The sequence below is a fragment of the Leptopilina heterotoma genome, unplaced genomic scaffold (assembly GCF_015476425.1).
Source record: "Leptopilina heterotoma isolate Lh14 unplaced genomic scaffold, ASM1547642v1 Lhet_42, whole genome shotgun sequence".
NCBI classification, from domain to species: Eukaryota; Metazoa; Arthropoda; class Insecta; order Hymenoptera; family Figitidae; genus Leptopilina; species Leptopilina heterotoma.
The window spans coordinates 415,313-433,987 of NW_025111078.1; the positions used below are offsets into that span (position 1 = coordinate 415,313).

The 18,675-nt window shown below is 30.1% G+C and overlaps 1 protein-coding gene across 6 annotated transcripts in view; it reads right to left on the reverse strand.

Moving 5' to 3' along the window:
- Positions 1 to 9,610: 9,610 nt before the first annotated feature.
- Positions 9,611 to 18,675, reverse strand: part of LOC122506549 — an 88,139-nt gene continuing 79,074 nt past the window's right edge. For all 6 annotated transcript variants that reach the window (XM_043618799.1, XM_043618800.1, XM_043618798.1 and 3 more), the window contains exon 10: positions 9,611 to 13,915. In XM_043618799.1, coding sequence (XP_043474734.1) covers positions 12,908 to 13,915 — 1,008 coding nt within the window. In that variant the 3' untranslated portion in view covers positions 9,611 to 12,907. The remainder of the gene's footprint in view (positions 13,916 to 18,675) is intronic.

Below are 18,675 nucleotides of genomic sequence, written 5' to 3' on the forward strand. Positions count from 1 at the left end.
TTTATTATTTAATGTTAAAAATATAATTTTGATACTAATGGACAATTTTTAACTTACCCGTCTTGTCAACAAGAGACAACATCATAAATGTTGGGGCCTGCAATTATTCCACTTGGGCCAACCAATCTGCGGATGACTTATATGCGGGACCGGGGTAGGATGCCAATTATATTTTCATCAGTTCGTGTCCAGCTGCCAGTTAAGCAGGGTCTACATGGCGAGCCAATTAAAATGTTCTATTTATATATTTCTTTCCTATTTTGTTCATATTACTTATATTCTGGTGGAATATTAAAAATTCAAAGTATAGAATTCACAATTCCACAGTTGCGAAAGCATTTAGATTTGAAATATAATCTCATCCTAGGATCAGACTCATGACCCCATAAGCTATCTATGCCCTGACAAATTAAATCATAAATCTTTCTCGGACATGTCTCATAAACGTTCATTCATCTACCTGACATTCGACAACGTATCAAATGTGTATTTTATTCATTTTTATATGCCTCTTTGGTTTTTTTTACTCTTTGGGGTACTCAGTCAAAACGTGATACATTTATTGGAAATTTTCAATTACCGGCCTTCAAAAACTTCTATACGAACGTCAATTATAAATTACTTATTGACATCGATCTTAATTCCCCTTTCATGAAGAGCATTTTCATTGCAAAATGTTAAATGTCCATTTATTGTGCACGTCCGCCATTCGTCATCTTGTCGATCAGCTACACTGAAATACACTTAGTTCTTTTCATACCAACACCCATTTATGTCTAAAATATGATTGAAAACTAAAAATTATTTAAATATTCACATGGAAAATTTTAAAGAAATTCTTATATTAAATTCAACAGGTAATAGCCACTTGATAGTTTTTATTAATTTTTACTCGGATTCAATTCATCTATTTTAATAAGTAATGGTAATACTGAACTAATTATTTTTTAAGGAAATTGTGGTGTGGAATTTTTAATATCTTTTGTAATTTATGAAGAGTCGGTGAAGAAATGAAGAGAAGAATGCACTAATTTAAGAACAGCTAAAGAATGCGAAATCGATTCTCTTTACGATTTCAATATGAATGAAGACGCACCGCGCACCCTCCACAACACGATCCAACTAAATTCTATGTTTTCGAATTTTCATTTCGTAGAAAAAAGTTGTAAAAATTAGTAATAAATTAATAGTATAATTTTCAAATAAATTTTTATTAAATGATAAAAAGTTTTTAAGCTTTCTTTTATTATTGAATAATTAGAAAATATACCTTCATTTTAATGATTATTCTCAAAGAACCATACTCATAATCTATGTATCTCTTGACTCTCTTAATATGCTCTCTGAGGTGTCACTTTCTTACAACAGTAAAAAAAAGCTAGGTTTTCAAATTAATAAACTAACAATATCCTCCAGTCATTATTAATTATAAGCAACTTTTAATTTCTCCTGGGGTGAAAATTAAGTCAAAGTTTCTTAAGAAGAGCTATCCTCAGATCCAGCATGCATTATTAAAAGATCAGGATGGTGGTCGAGCGGAGACCGTTTAAAGCAGTAAACCTACAAATTTACGAGGGGTTTCTAAAGTCGGATGAAAAGGCGCGTTTAGGATAGATAAAGTAGTAGACAGCCATCTTAAGAAGTTTATCCTAGTTCTTCAAGCTTCCCTCTGGCAGTTTCTGTAACCATTAGATGCAAGGAGTTGCTCGTAAATGGGATTTAAAATTAATTTTGAAAGTCCCCATCCAACTTGATAATTGTTAACTTCGTTAACTTTGAATCTCGTAAACCTAACTTTTGGTATTTGATTTTTAACTTTTTTGTAACGGTTCGTTTTTTCAGGAAAGCAATTTATTCATAACAATTCTATATCGCCGGACCGATTATAAATAATAAATGGATTTATGGATAGGTATCTGATCTTTGAGCAACTTTTATTAATACCTATATTAATTTGTGATTCTTTCATTTTCAGTCGATCACTCAGACGGAGAGCACCTTCAAATACGAACAGAAAAAATGATTTGTAATTTACCCAATCGAATTTTATTTAAAAATAAAGATGAAACATCTAACGTTTGAATAAACAATCACGAATTCCAATTCGTTCACAATGTTAGAAATTTCTTTAAAAGTTTTACCGCATTGTCTTTGGATTGACAAAAAAAGTACAAGTACCCAAAAGTAAAAATCCATTTTCTTTGAGTAAATCCACGAAAGTTTTTGATAAAAATAAATTCCACCGTGTTGGAAGAAACGAAGACTCGTTATCTGACAAATATGACTCGATTTGCATGCAGTGTTCGCTTTTGAAAATTTTTAAATTTTTAGATACTTTTCAAGTAAACATGTTACAGGAAAGTAAGTAAATCGGAAAACTTTTTCATCCCCTTAGCTCTGGGATTGCCTCTTCTTACCACAAAATTGCAAGCTAAAAGTTTTGCAAGAAATTACTTCTTTTCTTTTTACTGTTTATTAGTACTTTCAAATATATTCCAGATCTAATTGAAATTTTTATTCGTCAAATCAAAATTTAGAACGTATTCAGTATTTTATTTAATAAAATGTAATTCATAAAACTTATATTACAAGATTAAATTTTCTCTCTTATAATAAGGGAACAAAAGCAAATTGTATGAGAAATTTTCTTGATAATTTTCCTAGTGAGGAGTTTCGATAATAAGTTTTACAAATTAATCAGATTTACTCTGTCTGCTGCCACATTAGAGTTTCATGTTATAAAGTAACTTGAGAAGTATAGTAGTTTAATTAACTTATGTCCCTTCGTGTCGTTCTTATTCTATCCTCTGTTGAACACTCTCCACTTTTAGGATGAATGTTTATGTATGATAAGAGTTTACTTTCCGCTAGAATAAATGAAGATCTTAGTAATAGCTATGGTACAAGCATGTTGGACATTTCTGCTTTTCTCACACCTGCTATCAAAGGCAATTCTGTCTCCTACAAATTTTCGTATGCAAATTAATTTTCAAAAGTACTTTTATATATCAATTGCAAGTTTAATTAAAACTCGAAAATAGATTATCCTAAAGTGGATTTTTAAAATTCTATAAAATTTTTATTATTTTAAAAGTATCCTTAACTTTTTCATCAAAAAGTTAAAGTTTATAAAAATTGCTTCATATTCAAAGTATGAGTAGACTTAAGTGCAGAGAGTCAGTAGACTCTAATTAATCATATACGTTCTCTCTTAAATAATTAGTACATCAGAATTTTTTCCAGGAATTTGTAATTTACACAATCGTAGGTATTTTTATTTAAAATGAAATAAAAAGGAAAATTCTAAATTAATCAAATTCTTCAGAAAATAATTCCACAGTTTTCTTCTTTTATACAAGTCGTTTCGATTTTTCTTTCACAAATTTGATTCTCAAGGATTCCAATCATCTTTTCTTTCGATAAAGTATCCAAGATAATGTCGCGAAGCTCATAAGCCAAAAGTGGTCGATCTAAACACTCTTCTGTCTCGGCCATTTGTCTTGTGGTCTCTTATCAGTTTCCAATGGCCTTGCAGCAATTGCCGAGGGATCACGAACAACTGAGTAAGCCAAGTTGATCAGAAAAAAAGAAGAGAAGCAAGAAAACAGTGAAGAATTGAACTGTGATGCCGTATAACTGGTATTTTTCATTACTTTTATTTTTATAACTTAATACATCAATAAAATTGTGGGATTTCAGTTTGAAAGTGTTAATCCTCATTACACCTTATTGTTAGTAAATCAATTTTTACATCATCTTTTATCATGTCTCGTACAAAATTAAAAATCCGAAGCAAGGCATCTTGGGATGAGCAGGACACTTCTGGAATCTGATATCAGTTTTTCAAAATTTAAAATGGTGGATCCAATATGGCGACGACTTTTTTAAAAAATAGATTCAATTTCCCTGTAAAAAGTTTCGATTAAATTGAAAAAGTCGAAAAGAGAAATAATAAAACGAAAGAGGAATTTAAAGTATAAAAGACATAATCTTTACACCCTGGGGTGTGCTAGATTCGACGTAACCAATTTCTTACGCTTTAGCTCAGCCGCAGAGGTTTTAGATCAAGGTATTGGTTTCTGCATGCATATGTACATGTGATCGTACAAATGATTAGAGGGAGGAAGGTAAAGTTAAACTTTGTCTTGAGAGATAAAGTAGCTATAGGGACCAACTAAAGAGGGATTCCCTTGGGGTTCTAAGTCAATGAGGATGGACGATGCAGCGAAGGGGAAACTTATCTTCACTCCGAATAGGATTTGCTTTGAAAGGTGAGAGTGAATGGGTGGATTTGAATTCTTCTTGTCAACGGCTTTCCTTACGATTCTCACACATTGGAAAGAAAATTCGCTATTTATTCCCATTGCTGAATATTCCTTAAATCTCCAAATGTACTTAAATATTTAATTAACTAAATTTAATTTAATTCTCCAGTTTAATGAATAAGATTTTATTTAAACTTACCCGTTTTGTCAACAAGAGACAAGATCATAAATGTCGGGGCCTGTAATCATTCCACTTGGGCCAAACAAGCTGCGCATGACTTATATGTGGGACCGAGGTAGGATGCTAATTATATTTTCATCAGTTTGTGTCCAGCTGCCAGTTAAGCAGGGTCTACATGGCGAGCCGATTAAAATGTTCTATTTATATATTTCTTTCCTATTTTATTTGTATTGCATATATTCCGGTGGAATATTCTAAATTCAAAGTGTTCAAGGTAGGTAATAAAAAACATTTTCTATAAAATTAGTAACTCGGTGTAGATACACATCGTTAAGGATCAAAAAGGTTAAATGTAGGAAGCGTATATTGTCAAATGATTAATGGAGAAAATAATAGCTAGAGTTTAATGTAGTTAACAGGTAATCAGTACGCGGCCTCAAACAAAATTAGCTTCGAGTAACTACTCACAAAAGTGTGATTAATTATTGTGCTCACGACCGAACAATACCAGAGACGAGATAACCCCTGACTCTGTCTTGCACATTTAATCGGTTCACAAGCCTTCTCTTCCCCTATCTGTGAAGCACTTCAGTATGTGCCCAGCTTCTGAAATAGTGATTCTAACATTACATCAAACGTAGCAATGCATTTTTAATAATCAAAAACCTTTTGATTAGTTATCAAATGAAATGTGATGAAAATTATTAATCTTACACATCATTCCAAGTATTTCAATTTTATTGAAAATGAATCGACAAAGATAGAAATTATAAACGAATAATAAAAATCCAAAGTGCCATTAAATTACAGGTTTATTTTCTTTTCAGAGAAAGAAAAATGTACAGATTTTGTGGTGCGAATTCAACCCCTGAATAAGTCTTCCGGTTCGTTGCACCGGAGCTGCCATTAAGTTAATTCCTGTGGTTGTGAAAACTCGGAAAAAGAAAAAAAAGCGCCTCGTTGTTCGCAAGTAATTAGTCACTTTGAAAACAATGTTATCTGCTCGTAAATATAACAAGTTAAAGAACCTGGTAGAAAACGAATGTGGTAAAATAAAAGAAAGTAAACTAATCACAATTTTGAAAATAAATGTTCATTTATGTCCTGAAATATAAAAAAAAAATGGTTTTGTAATTTACACAATCGAATTCAATCGAATAAAGATGAAAGATCAATATGAAAAGGTAATATTTATCTAATGTAAGTAATCTTACTATTCGGTATTATGTACTGAACAATAATTTCAATAACTGAAAAAGAACAATGTAATTATAATAAATCTCTTCATATAACGAAAACTGCATTTGTTCCAAATCTAAGAAATAATTTTCCCCTGACGTTCACACTCTGTTGAATGAGTTAGTTATTAAATATTTATAAGCTTACTCTAACGTTTAAATGCTTGCTCGTGAGCTTCACATGAAATACGACACTCCTACTATTACCGTTGTTACTCACGTAGCATCCAACAAAACCTAATCCAATTTTCCTCTGGATTGTATCTTCCTAGAAAGTGTAACGATTTATATAAACGAGATTTTGAATGATCGTTTTATAGAAAAAAACAAACAATTCTTTATAAAAACTTTCTTCAATGTAATAAAATATAATAAAATAATTTCAAAATTGAATACTCCTCATATTTCTAAAAGTCAAAATTAAATTGCATTGAGGAAAATAATTATCCTTTGGCAAACAAAGGACTTTTGATTTAATGTTGAATATTAAATTACAAATCCTCGTGCCCTTAACACGAGGACATTTTCTCAAAGACCAAAATGCAATTGTAAATTTTCTATACATGATGAAAGTAATAAGAGATAATTTTATATTGTACGCAATTTTTCAAAGGACTGTTAATTATCAGATATATGTGACATTCATTATTATGCGATGGTAACAAGCTTTGCTTGATGATCAACATATGCATGAAAAAAGTAATTATATATTTGTCCAGAACTAAAATTGCTGGGTGAATAATTTTCCAACATGGAATTTTAATTATCTAATTTTTTTTGACAAAGTTATAATTACAAATGAGTTGTAGTCAGGAAGAAGGTGTTGAAATGCAAAGGGCATCTTCTATCAAAGCAAATGCTCTTAATGTGTCGGCAATTTGCTTTGTCACCGCAGAGACGTTCATTTTGCCATCACGATTGAAGCTTAATGGCGAAGACCATTTCCGGCATTATCTAAAGCCTGTGCCATTGTCCGCAGTATCACTTATGTCAGTTACCATACACTCCATATATATATAAGGTTATATATTTGAATTATATGTTCTAACGCCTGATTTTAAAGGGGTTAGTGCAAAAGAAAATATTTACTAGAACCTGTTTTTAAAGTTGACCCTCATTAAAAAAACATTCTGTTCCTGTAGAGGTTCATTTACAGGTTTATTTAATCCCCGGCAAATTTTAACAACAATTTATAATTTAATAGATATCCAATTGAATTTTCATTACTAATTGTTACAACAGCAATTCATTTAAAACAGGAAAAGATCCCTCGTTACAAAACGAATGATGATTATAAAATCAATTTGTCGCCCCCCCCCCCCTATACAGAACATAATTTCCTGAATATTTCACAAAAATATTTCCCCTCTATGATTTAAGACATAAATATTTATATTCTTATTATTTTAAATAATATATTTTCTTTGTATATAAAAAATACTATTTCTCTTTTCTCCAAGTAAAAAAATACACAATAAAGTAAGATGAAGAATTGAATTTTCAATTCGAAGAAACTTTCTCGAAATAAAAGTATATTCGATCTATTGTAAGGGAGAGAACTCATTTTAGTTCGTTTCGAGGTGCATTCAAAGGGTATTCACCTAGAAGCATTTCTATGCAAGCTGCGACAGGGCGTGAAAGTGAGCTTTAAGCCCAGCGAACCAATTAACGATGCCCTTTCTTTTTTGTCTGGCCACCTTAATTAAAGTTTGAGTAATCAATGGCTTTCCTAATGCAAGCTATTGATAGAGTCTTTTTACTGATTGCAGTTCGTTTCACTGACTTTTTTTTTATACTTGCTGATTTTTTATTCTGATATAAATTACAAGATTTAGATTTTCAAAATTATTCACTTTTTGAAAATATTTTAATTTTAATAATTTTAAAACATAATAATTCATAAAAGAAATATTTAATGCAAAAAAACAAATATTACGAAAAACATAATTAAAAAATCCTAATAGAAGTTATAAGAAAAAGAAGAAACTTGTTATAAATTATCTTCTATGGATTCATGTCAGGATATAAAATTATTAAAGTTTTGAATTCTATTCACTGGAACTATTTAATTAATATAGGCTCTCGTAAAAAAGTTTAAAATGGTGCTTTGAAATTGAACTATTTCGTCGAGAGGAACAAAAACCACAAATTAGCTAGTGTTTTATTAAAATAAGTTATATTTTTTTATTTTACTAGTGGTGTTAGAGTAGATTAAATTTCTAACTATGTAGTTTTTAATTATATTCATAAAGCGAGATTATTATTGAAATAAATATTTTATCTTTTGATATTTTTGTTGAAAGTATTCTAAAATGTAACAACTAGATGGTTAATATTTTAATAGTTGTTAAAAGTTGACGATAAATAGTTAAAGCATTTCTGTATTATTATAATAGTTATAACGAAAGGATGGATGAAAGGGTTTAAATTTAAGAAGATAACAAATATTCGGGTTTAAAAACTTTTACCTAATTTGATAGTTTATACATTACCGAACGACTATCAGACCCTCGAAGGCAGATAACAGGCAGCAGTTGCTAATCACCGGTCTTAGAGGGTAGACCATAGTTTAGCGTCAATGTTTGTGACAGTCAGCAGCCATCCTTTATTCAGGATGGAGGACCCAGGATGGAACAATTTAATTCTCAAGTTTATTTATAAAAAAGATTTTTGTAATTTACCCAATCGAATAATTAAAGGTTAGACGTTATGCGTCAATATATTTTTGGCAGTCATCAACTATCCTTCATTCAGGATGGACGGTCCAAAATGGAACAATTTAATTCTCAAGTTTATTTATAAAAAAGATTTTTGTAATTTACCCAATCGAATAATTAAAACACAACATGTAGGTAAAAATTTACAGAACTGACAGTTTTCTACTAAAATTATTGCCCAAACAGCATCGATTGTCATATGAGAAAAAAATTACAGTTTTTCGTTATACTATCAAGTCGGCGACATTAGACAACGTCGCAACTGTACATACATAAATTTTAAATTATGCGGAAGAGATAAAGGTGACCGAGCCCACAGTTGGGCGCTTGCTTTTGAAAGCAACGCTTCGTAACGCTGTCGGATCATCCGTCTTCGTTAAGCTCCTTCGCTTCGTTGTTCCTCTTTAAAAGTGTGAATGCCAGCTTTTTAAGCTCATGTGTGAATATTCTTTTTCATTCTTTATGTCTTTTCCCCTTTTGTAAGTCTCTCTCTCTCTCTCTCTGTGGCTTGCACATATTTTTTTTTATTATATCATTACACTCTCTATGTAAATATCATTCAAAAAAAAATTTGTTTCAAATGAACCAAAGAATATTGAAATTATTTTAAACCCACCATTCCTTCCTAACCCTCCATCGTCTTAAAAATATTTTTCTTTTTAAAAGAATAATCTTCTAAGTATGACTAGCATAAAAATCCCCCTCTAATTTTTTTTTAAAAGGTATTACTAATTGTCAGACTTTTTCCATTGCGGTAACCATTATATATTTCTTCTTGAACAAATTTTATGAATAAAAGTTCTGTTAATACTTACTTTTTCATAAAAGGCAAAATAATGTTCATTCAGGTGAGCAGGATAATTACTTACCTTCTGATGTACTGAAAAATTTACGTATTTTAAAAATTCAAAAGAATATTTATTTCAATTTAATATAGTCCGAAAAATTTGCACAATCTTTCTGGAATTTTAAAGAATAATAAGAAAAATATCAGAATAATTATAATTCTAAATCATAAAATAATAATAGGTAAAATAATATTTATATTTACGTCAATAAAATGTAAATTCTAAAGATTATTCATTGTTCTAAATGTATCACCAATTGTACGAATTCAAAGAAATTAATAATAATACTTATCCTAAAGGTTATAAAAAACTTTCGGGTTTGTTTAAAAGTATTCTATTTATTTTTGATTTTCTAAAACTTTTTAATTCATCACCTTCACATTATTTACATACAAATGTGTACACTCTATACATTAATGGGACGAAAATTTATGTTAATATAGCACAATTAAATTATTCACATTAAATAATAATCGTACGACACATTCTCCTAAAAAAATCAAAGCACTCAATTTTTTAAAAGAATTAAAATTTGTATTTTTTACATTTTAAAAAGAAATAATTTATCGTATTTGATATTTTTTCAATTCGTATTAATAACAGTTTTTTTAAAGGTGCAAAAATTAAATCAAAAATTTAACATCGATTAAAAATTTACAAACATGAAATAAATTCAATTAAACGGGGCATTGAACCAAGTATAATGAATCATTTCATTCCTTTTTTGTATAAACTTTGAAAAACCTAATGATTTAGTACATTCAAAGTTTGTAGAGATATGGAAATATAATTAGATTTATACTTTTAAAAATGAAAACAGACGCATATATGATTTATCATTTACACTTATATTCTTTCTTTCAATAAAACATCTCTTGTATAATAAATCACTGAAAATGATTTCCTTAGATGACTAGTTTGTATAAGAATTTTTTTTTTAATTTCCGTCTGCAAAGAAACGGCGTTTCCGTCTATCGTAATAATCTCTTTTCTCTTGGTACTTCCCAATTATATACAAATATTTACAATATACAATACACTCATAATAATATTGATGTACAATCAAAAAATAATTTATAATTTAACCTATACAAAAATGCATGTTGATTAGTAGCTCATTTTTTTATAATTTCAATCAAAGAATTATGTTTTATTGGTTCAAAAACTTATGTAATCTTAATTAAAGCATGTGAACATTTTGTTTATAATTGTATTCTTTTTTGATGATCATTTTTATAATTTAAAAACATAAGTTCTTCTTTGAATGACTTAAAAATTATTTTGAAAACAATATACAGTTCCACTGGGCACATGATGTTTCCTTAATAAATAAATATGATTTCAATGGAAGTTTGGTGCAATTAGAAAAATTTGCTTACTTTTGTTTTTGACACAAGTGATAAAAATTTTACATTTTATTGAAACATTTTTATATTGCAAAGTTTTACTCACCATTGGCTAAATTAATTTAATATTAAATAATATTTTATTTTTATTAATTTATTATATTATATTAATAATTCAAGGTTAAGCTTACTTCCTGTTAGTGGGAAGTGCACCTCGAGCCAAGTCGATAGACGAACTGATTGAAAATACGGAGCGTGCGAGTTTATAAAGAGCGCGAAGAGAGCGAGAAGTGGGGGAAAGAGAATGAGTGGTGGGGGAAGGCAAGCGACGCGAGATTCGTGCGCAGTCGTCAGTCTCTCTCTGCCTGCCAGCTGTACACGACTACAATGGCTGTACTGTACAATGTATACTTTGCTATAAAATTAAATTATCTTTACTTCTATAAAAGTTTTATATAAAGATTCTAATCATTGCATAACTGATATTTTTTTCCTTAAAAAATGTTTTTGTCAGTAGTGTCAAAATAAAAAAAAACAAATTATTTTTATTCTCGTAACAGATTTTGAGCAGACGATAAATGTGCCACCAACATATATTATATTTTCAATTTTGTAAAGAAATATGTAGAAAACATCATGTGCTGTATGGAATATTTTGTGTATATCGTCTTCTGGCAGATATGTTTCTATACACACTGGAATAAAATATTTTGTATTGTCAATAATAAGTTATTTTATTATGAAGAAAATCTCTTTTGATTGCTTTTAAGAAAATTCAATTTTCTTAAACGTTCGCCTTTTTTCTGTTAGTTTTCCGCTTCCTCATTAAAAAGAATTTCTCAAACACATTTCTATCAGTTTTTACATTTATAAATCTAAAAAATATTTAAAAACTCTTTTTTAATTTTACAAATTTATACAAGAAAAATTGTTTGAATTCAATAGAAAGCCTATTTTTATAGTTGTCGAATAAACAGTTTCATAGGCCACCTTAGAAATTATTTTGATAATTCTGTTCTACTCTTCTCTGAATTTGATTATAAAGTTCCTTTTTCAAAAAATTCCAAATGAAAATTTTCTATTTTTAGGACATCTGTTATAAATTGTTGGCTATATAAAATTATATAAATGTAAAAGAGCCCTTTTCAAAGAATTCTAAAAAATTTTACCCAAAAAGAAAATTGGTCTATTTTTGTAAGTGATTATCTAGAAGGCAGCGATTGTCTTCATTTAAATGGTCCATTGGTAAAGAAGTAAAAGGACCTATTACAATTTATTCTTTGAATCAGTTTTACTAACTTCTAACTGCCTCAATTTGAGACAAGAAACTTTCAGAAATTCTAAATTTCTTATTTTTAGAAATAATTTTGAGCAATACGAATTTACAAGTATTTATGTTAAAGTTTCATAGAAAAGTATTTTGTCAATTAAAGAAAAATGTCGAAGCCGTTCTATAAATATTAATTTAAGATTTATTTGAAAACATGGTAACTAAAAAATGTGAAAAAAAATCAAGACTTATTTCTACAGATTTTTGTTTTTTGAAAACTTTACTTTTTTCCCTGTATGATTGTTGTAAACTTGTCTAGCAAAAGTTTAAATTTCTTACAAGAGTACAACTTTTTTGTACAACGTCTTGATGATTTTTGTATCATAATGAACATCGAAAAGAAGTATCTAAAAAGATAATTAAAAAAGTGGATGGTAAAAATAAAAACCTTTTAGAAAGGTATAGAAGCTCCAACTTCATTTTCTAATGATTTTCTACAGCCAACAGATTTAAATCGTATCCTTTTATGTCGTACACCTTCTAAACCTCCAACAGACTTTTGTCTTCCAAAGGAGGGTCTTCTAAATCCTCTCACACTCCGATTAGGCCAAGTTCCATAAAATTTGTCTTTAGAAGAGCAAATTGTATTTCCAGAAGGCAACACTGGTTTCCTATCAAGCTCAACATGTTTAGAACAAGTGCAATGGTGACAGCAGAATGTAAACGGAAGTTTACAATCAAAATTAGGAACTCGAAACTCTTTAGGTGGCTCTAGAATTTGTAGAAATTCCTCTGGAATCTTTAGAAGACCAGCAGGTTGTAAAACTATTGGGCCCTCTTTGACCACCTCTGGGACAAGTTCCGGGCGGTCAGCTGATGTGGATCAAGAAGAGGAGATTTCAATTGTCGACGTTGTTGTGGCATCTTCATCAAGTGAACTCTGAGTGGCGACACTAATTGTTCTTTGTTTAATTAAACTTTCACCAGCAATTTGACGGGGATGGCGTCTTTTGTACGGCTCCCAATCCCCACCTGCCTGTCGTCAGTGTGTGGCAATCACGTCAGGCGCACTTTTCGTACTTTCTATACTAAAAGGCCTCTTCTGGTCAACCTCGATAACCGCCTCGGCCTTATAACGAGATTCACCGATTAGTTTTGGCGTTCCAGAATTATTGGAACTATTTGTATTACTGGACCCGTGTCCTGAATGGGTGATGGACCCGGGTGCAGGACCCACAATGGAACCGTGCGTTGAGCCTAGGATGGATCCATATCTCTCTCCTGACCCAGCTATATGATGTCGTTTAGGAGACTGACTTAGGGAAGGGTCTCTGCTGAACTTGGGACTTGGATACCTTTGATAGGTGAAATCAAGAGGATCGGGATATTGGGAATCGGAAATTACTGGGGGGTGATGATCATAATGGGACCAACCTGGAGGGGCTGGGACAACAGAGTGCCGGGGACATGATGTGACACTCTCTTCTCTACCTCTGGACGCTGGACTGCAACCCGTACATTTGTGGGATGGTTGAGAACGGAGGGAACTCTGCTTACTGGAAATACTCTTAACCGGACTGGATTGATGATAAATGTGTTGATTAGTACTCCCATTCTGGGATGACGGTGCTCGAAAACCAAAAGTCGTGAAAGATGGTTTGATGTAAGTGTCAGGTGTTCTGTATTCAAAAAGACTTTCTCTTGTCTGACAAGCGTTATCTCTGGTCTCTGGTTCCTCACTAGATTCCTGGAGACGTTCTTGTGTGGCATTGCTGACATTATTACTCTGATGAATATCATTGTAGTCATTAATTTCATTGATGTCGTTCCTATTTTTAGCGTCGTAGTGCATCTCCATAACTAATTCCTTTGTGTAATCATGAGCAATAATACTCGAAGGGGTTAAAAGTTCTTTAGTCGTTACACCCTCAATGCTAGGCGATTCACTTTCAATGTCACCAATTTCTGTCCTGGTTGCAGAAACAGGACAAGGCGTTGTTTGACGACCGATCTCATCCAGACGATTCTCGCGCGATTGTCTTATGTGTTCCTGGAACATAAAGTTTAATAGCAAGTCGTAAAGAAAGTATTTTCATGGAAACTAAAGATCCCTTTCTTCCATTCAAGTCAAGGGTGATTCTTTGTTTAACATGGCTTTTAATGTCTAGTTCAATTTGATATCATGAAAAAGTGATTAAAAGGAGGATTATTTCGTTCAAACGATTTGTAAGCACATTATACAAAAATGGTTTGAAATAATTGTAACAATTTTAACAATTTTAACAATTTTAACAATTTTAACAATTGAACCCCTTGATGCAAGAGCCAGACATGGACCATTGAAATTAAATAGGCTGTGTCTGGTTCTTCCATCAAGGGGTTTAATTTCAAATAATTTAAATTCTTTTACCCAAAACTAAAATAATTGTGAAATTTTGCATGCTCAATATTTGAAATATTACAAAAATGCAAATATCCAGTTACAAAAAAGTAATTGGGAGTAAGCCAAAATAATTAGGGGTAACATAAGCTGAATGAGATTTTGGTAACGGTGCAATCGCTAACGCGTTTAATCCAGTGGTGATATCTAACAATATTAATTTTAACAACTCACTAAAAAAACAACTCTTTCAGGATAGTGAATAGGAAATCTTTGAACGTGAAACACGAAACATCGAGTACCCCTTCCAAATCAAAAAGTAAGTTAAAAACCATTTGAAAATATTTTTTTAAAACCTTCCATTGCGAACTAAATAATATTACAATAAATGTAAATCAATTTCATTTCTACATTTCAGATGTCAGCGAACTTTATATTTTTTCCCGGAGGCGTCACTTTAATGGCTCATTTACTCATAAAGTTTTCGATAAAAAAACTTTCCTTTTTTTAATAAAACTATATTTGCACTTTTAGTTAATAATTAATTTTAAAAAAAACCCAATTATTTTCCTTTACTCCCAATTATTTTTTCACTGGCTAATTTACCGAAATATAAAACTTTGAACATTCCAAACTGTATAACATTTTATCAATGTGATATTTTGTTCTATACTTAATGTTGATTTAAAAAATTTACGTGAACTTTAATTAGATGGTTAGTTTTCGATTCAGAAACTATTAATTAATTTTGAATTTCCAATAATTAAATTTTGAATTCAATTTAAGTGAATTAAAGCATAGTTAAAAATGAGTATGAATGAATTATTATAATAGAAACTCAAATTTTGTTAAACACATTTTTTAAAGCATTCTTGTACTAATACTACAAAAATTGATATAAAGTTAAATGATTTTAAGCAATTATTTCAATTTAATTTCGATACCTTTAGTTACTTTCAAATATAATATTAGTCGTTGCTGGATTCATCAAACGTTGGTTTTTAATTTACTGTTTTTCTAATCTGCAAATATATAAAGAATTTTTGAATTTTGTTTTTATCAAAATCTGCTTTTTTTTCTTTTACATAAGACATGAAATTTACAAGACGTAAATGTTTGAATTAATTTAACAACTTGAAAGGGGGAGTGGGATAAATACGAAACATTGTTTAATAAATAACTTTGCAACTATGTACAAAGTCCTAATCGTATAATTGCTCATTTTAAGCATACCAACTTTAAACTTTCTATTATAACTTCTCTGGCAAGAATGTAGAAACATATTTTTGAAGGAGAATACTCGCATCTCTATTCCGTTTGAACTGCAATTCGATATTCACAGGTCTTATTACTTCCACTGAATTTTTATCCATAATATAACATGAATCTTCTTTACTATAAGTCTTGTCAGAACTTTTGAATCTTTAGCTAGTTTCCATAACTAAAGAAAAAAATTTTATTTAAACTAACCATGAAGTTTCATAGGTAAAAGGATTTTGTAATAAAATATATTTGAAAAAAAGCATCAATGGAATAGGAGTCAATTCCATTTTTAGAGTTTAAAGGCGTAAAGTATGTTTTCGATTTACAAAACCTCGTAAAGATATTCTAAAGTTTATATTTGTAATACTGGTTTATTTTATTTAAAATGCATCTCTGTATTTTTCTGCAAAATATAAAATAGGAATTTCGTAATAAATGTTTTTGTTATTTAAAAACGAAATAAAAAATTTAATTCCTAATTTAAGGAAAATTAAATTTTTGACGTCATTTTCCCTTTGAATACAAATGAATTTGGAATTTTCATGGAAATATTTGCGGTTGAAAAAATAAATTCCTAAAGGGAAAACTATTTTCCACATGGCAATATTGTTGAGAAGTACCTCAATTAAATAATCTAAATAGATCCTCGTCACCACAGATTTATTTTCTCAGTTCTCGTCGTTTCAGTGAATTCTACACTTTGTTATTTCACCACAAAAACTTTTTCTCTTTACAATTTAAAAATCCACTCCCTGAAAATACTTGCGCCACGATCCAATTCTCTTTTCTCTTCACGGCGACAATACACAACTACTTCAAAAACCACATTTCTGTGTACCAACTTTAAAAACTAGAGTGGTCGACATGTTGATCGATTTTGGCGTCATAGATAGCATTCCTCAAACAAATAATATCTTACTAATTTATTATTTTGTGTCCATAAAAATAGAATTCATGAAATAGAAATAGAACATCCAACTTTTGAAAGTTAGTTAGGGGTACCTAATTAACGGATTCGTTCCTGAACTTACATCGATCTATGTGTCAATATTTCGGTAATTTGTCAACGCCCTGTCGAAAATCACTTTAGGCGTCACTCTTGACCATAACTTTGTAGCGTAAACATAACTCTTGACCGGAACTTCCGTAATCAAGTGTTGTTTGAATGATCACCCTCGATCAACATTTTGTATAATTTGATGTTTGTGCTGTACGAAATTTTGGTATAGCTAAAGTGATATGAGAATGGCTAATGATTAAAGGAAATAGATTAAATAGATTACTGAATTATAATTCGCGAAATGTGGCACAAAAAAATTGAAGTGCATCATAAGGTACAGATGCTGCTCCAATGGTTGTCCACTGCCGAACATCATCGATGTCATCGATATTTTGGGTATGGGTTTTCCTCGACCAAACATTATATGCATTATGGATATTTTCGGTAGACCTTGTCGTGGTGACGGGGCTTTTCACTAAAGGACAACCAAACAGCAAGAAAAAATGAATTCTACAAAATTAGTTCTCCAATTTTCAGGTTTAATTTATCATTTGACCAAAGAGTTACGATTCCATAAAATAATCAATGCGGAATTTATTAAACTCCCGAGAAAGTATAAAGTCTAAGATTTCACAATATTATAGTACCCTATTGAAATATGTACATTGTGTTGAATTTAAGTTAGCTAGAAATATGGCACTTATCATCTTGGTTTAAATCATGTTACAAGAAAAATAACAGTTTAACCATTAATGCTCCAAGCAAAGAGTTATATTGCGAATTAATTTTCCACTATTAGACACAAACCCCTATCTCGAAAGTCGATAACTTGGTAATATCATCTTAAGTAGAAAGTATTATTATCCTTTATGTCCTTTTTTTCATGTGTGTTCCCTTACTTTTCATCACATATTGAGGTTGTAATAATTTAACAAAAATTTCACATTAATGCTAAGAATGTTATTTGAAAATTTAAAAAGTTAAAATTGTGTGCAAGTAGACTCTTGCCGAGAAAATATAAAAAGCACATAAAGCGCTACGCACTAAAAATTGCTGTTACTTTAGCTGGAGGATAAAAATACATATTAGAGCAATAAAATAATAAAATATCGTAAAATTGTAGATTGTCTGAAAACTTGGGTTCATTCATTGACTTTGTATTTTACGTTGGTGAAATGGGAGAAATTTTATATTTCAGTTGAAATCCTATCTAGAGTCGAAGTGGAACATTCGTTACTGGCGAAGTTGAAAACCATTTTTCACGCGATTGCGTCGAAAAAGGGTCACGAAATTTTTCAAACTTTTCCTTACAAAAAAAGAAAATCAAGAATAGTGTCAAGACTACGTAACCAAAGATAGAAGCATTTATTTTACTAAGATTATAAGTAAGAATTTGATTAATTTAGTTTCCATAAAGAATCTTTTACTAATTAATCAGAAAAGCTCAGAATTTCACCTTAAAACACTTTTTTGCTTCTACCAGTAAGATACAAACACGGATATCATAAATCGATTACATAATATCCAAATTTTAAAAATTTTAAATCATCCCAAGATATTTCAATATAATCATCAAATGTTAAAATAGTATCCAATACTCTCAAATGCTTATTTCGTTTCTTTATCCTCCCAACGATATTGAAAATGAAGACAAAATATTTTATTAATATTCGGAAAAAATCCCCCGATTCTATTTTACAGACTTCATTTGCAGATTATTATCCCTGTTTTTAATTTCTACATTACGAATTTAAGTTTCATCTGTAATAATAATTAAAATTAAAAAAATGAATTATCTTGATAAGAACTGATAAAATTTCTAATAAATATTTTGTCTGATACTTCAATGGTAAAATGTACACAGTTTTTTAATGTTCCTTTAAGTGTTTAACGAGAAATCGTAAAAGGTGTCGAATATTCTCTGAATTTTACCACCCACTATAATATTGATTGGCACTAAAGTAAAGAACTTAGTTACATCAGCTTACGGCCAACGCAATGAGGTTATAAAGATTCTAGAATTTATTTTCATTATAATTAAATTTTATCGAGAGACAATATAATAAAACATCTTAAAGATTTTAAATTATGAACTCAGTATAAGTGATAATATTTTTAAAACTTTATATTAAAACTCAAATATTAAAATAAAAAAAAAAAACTTTTT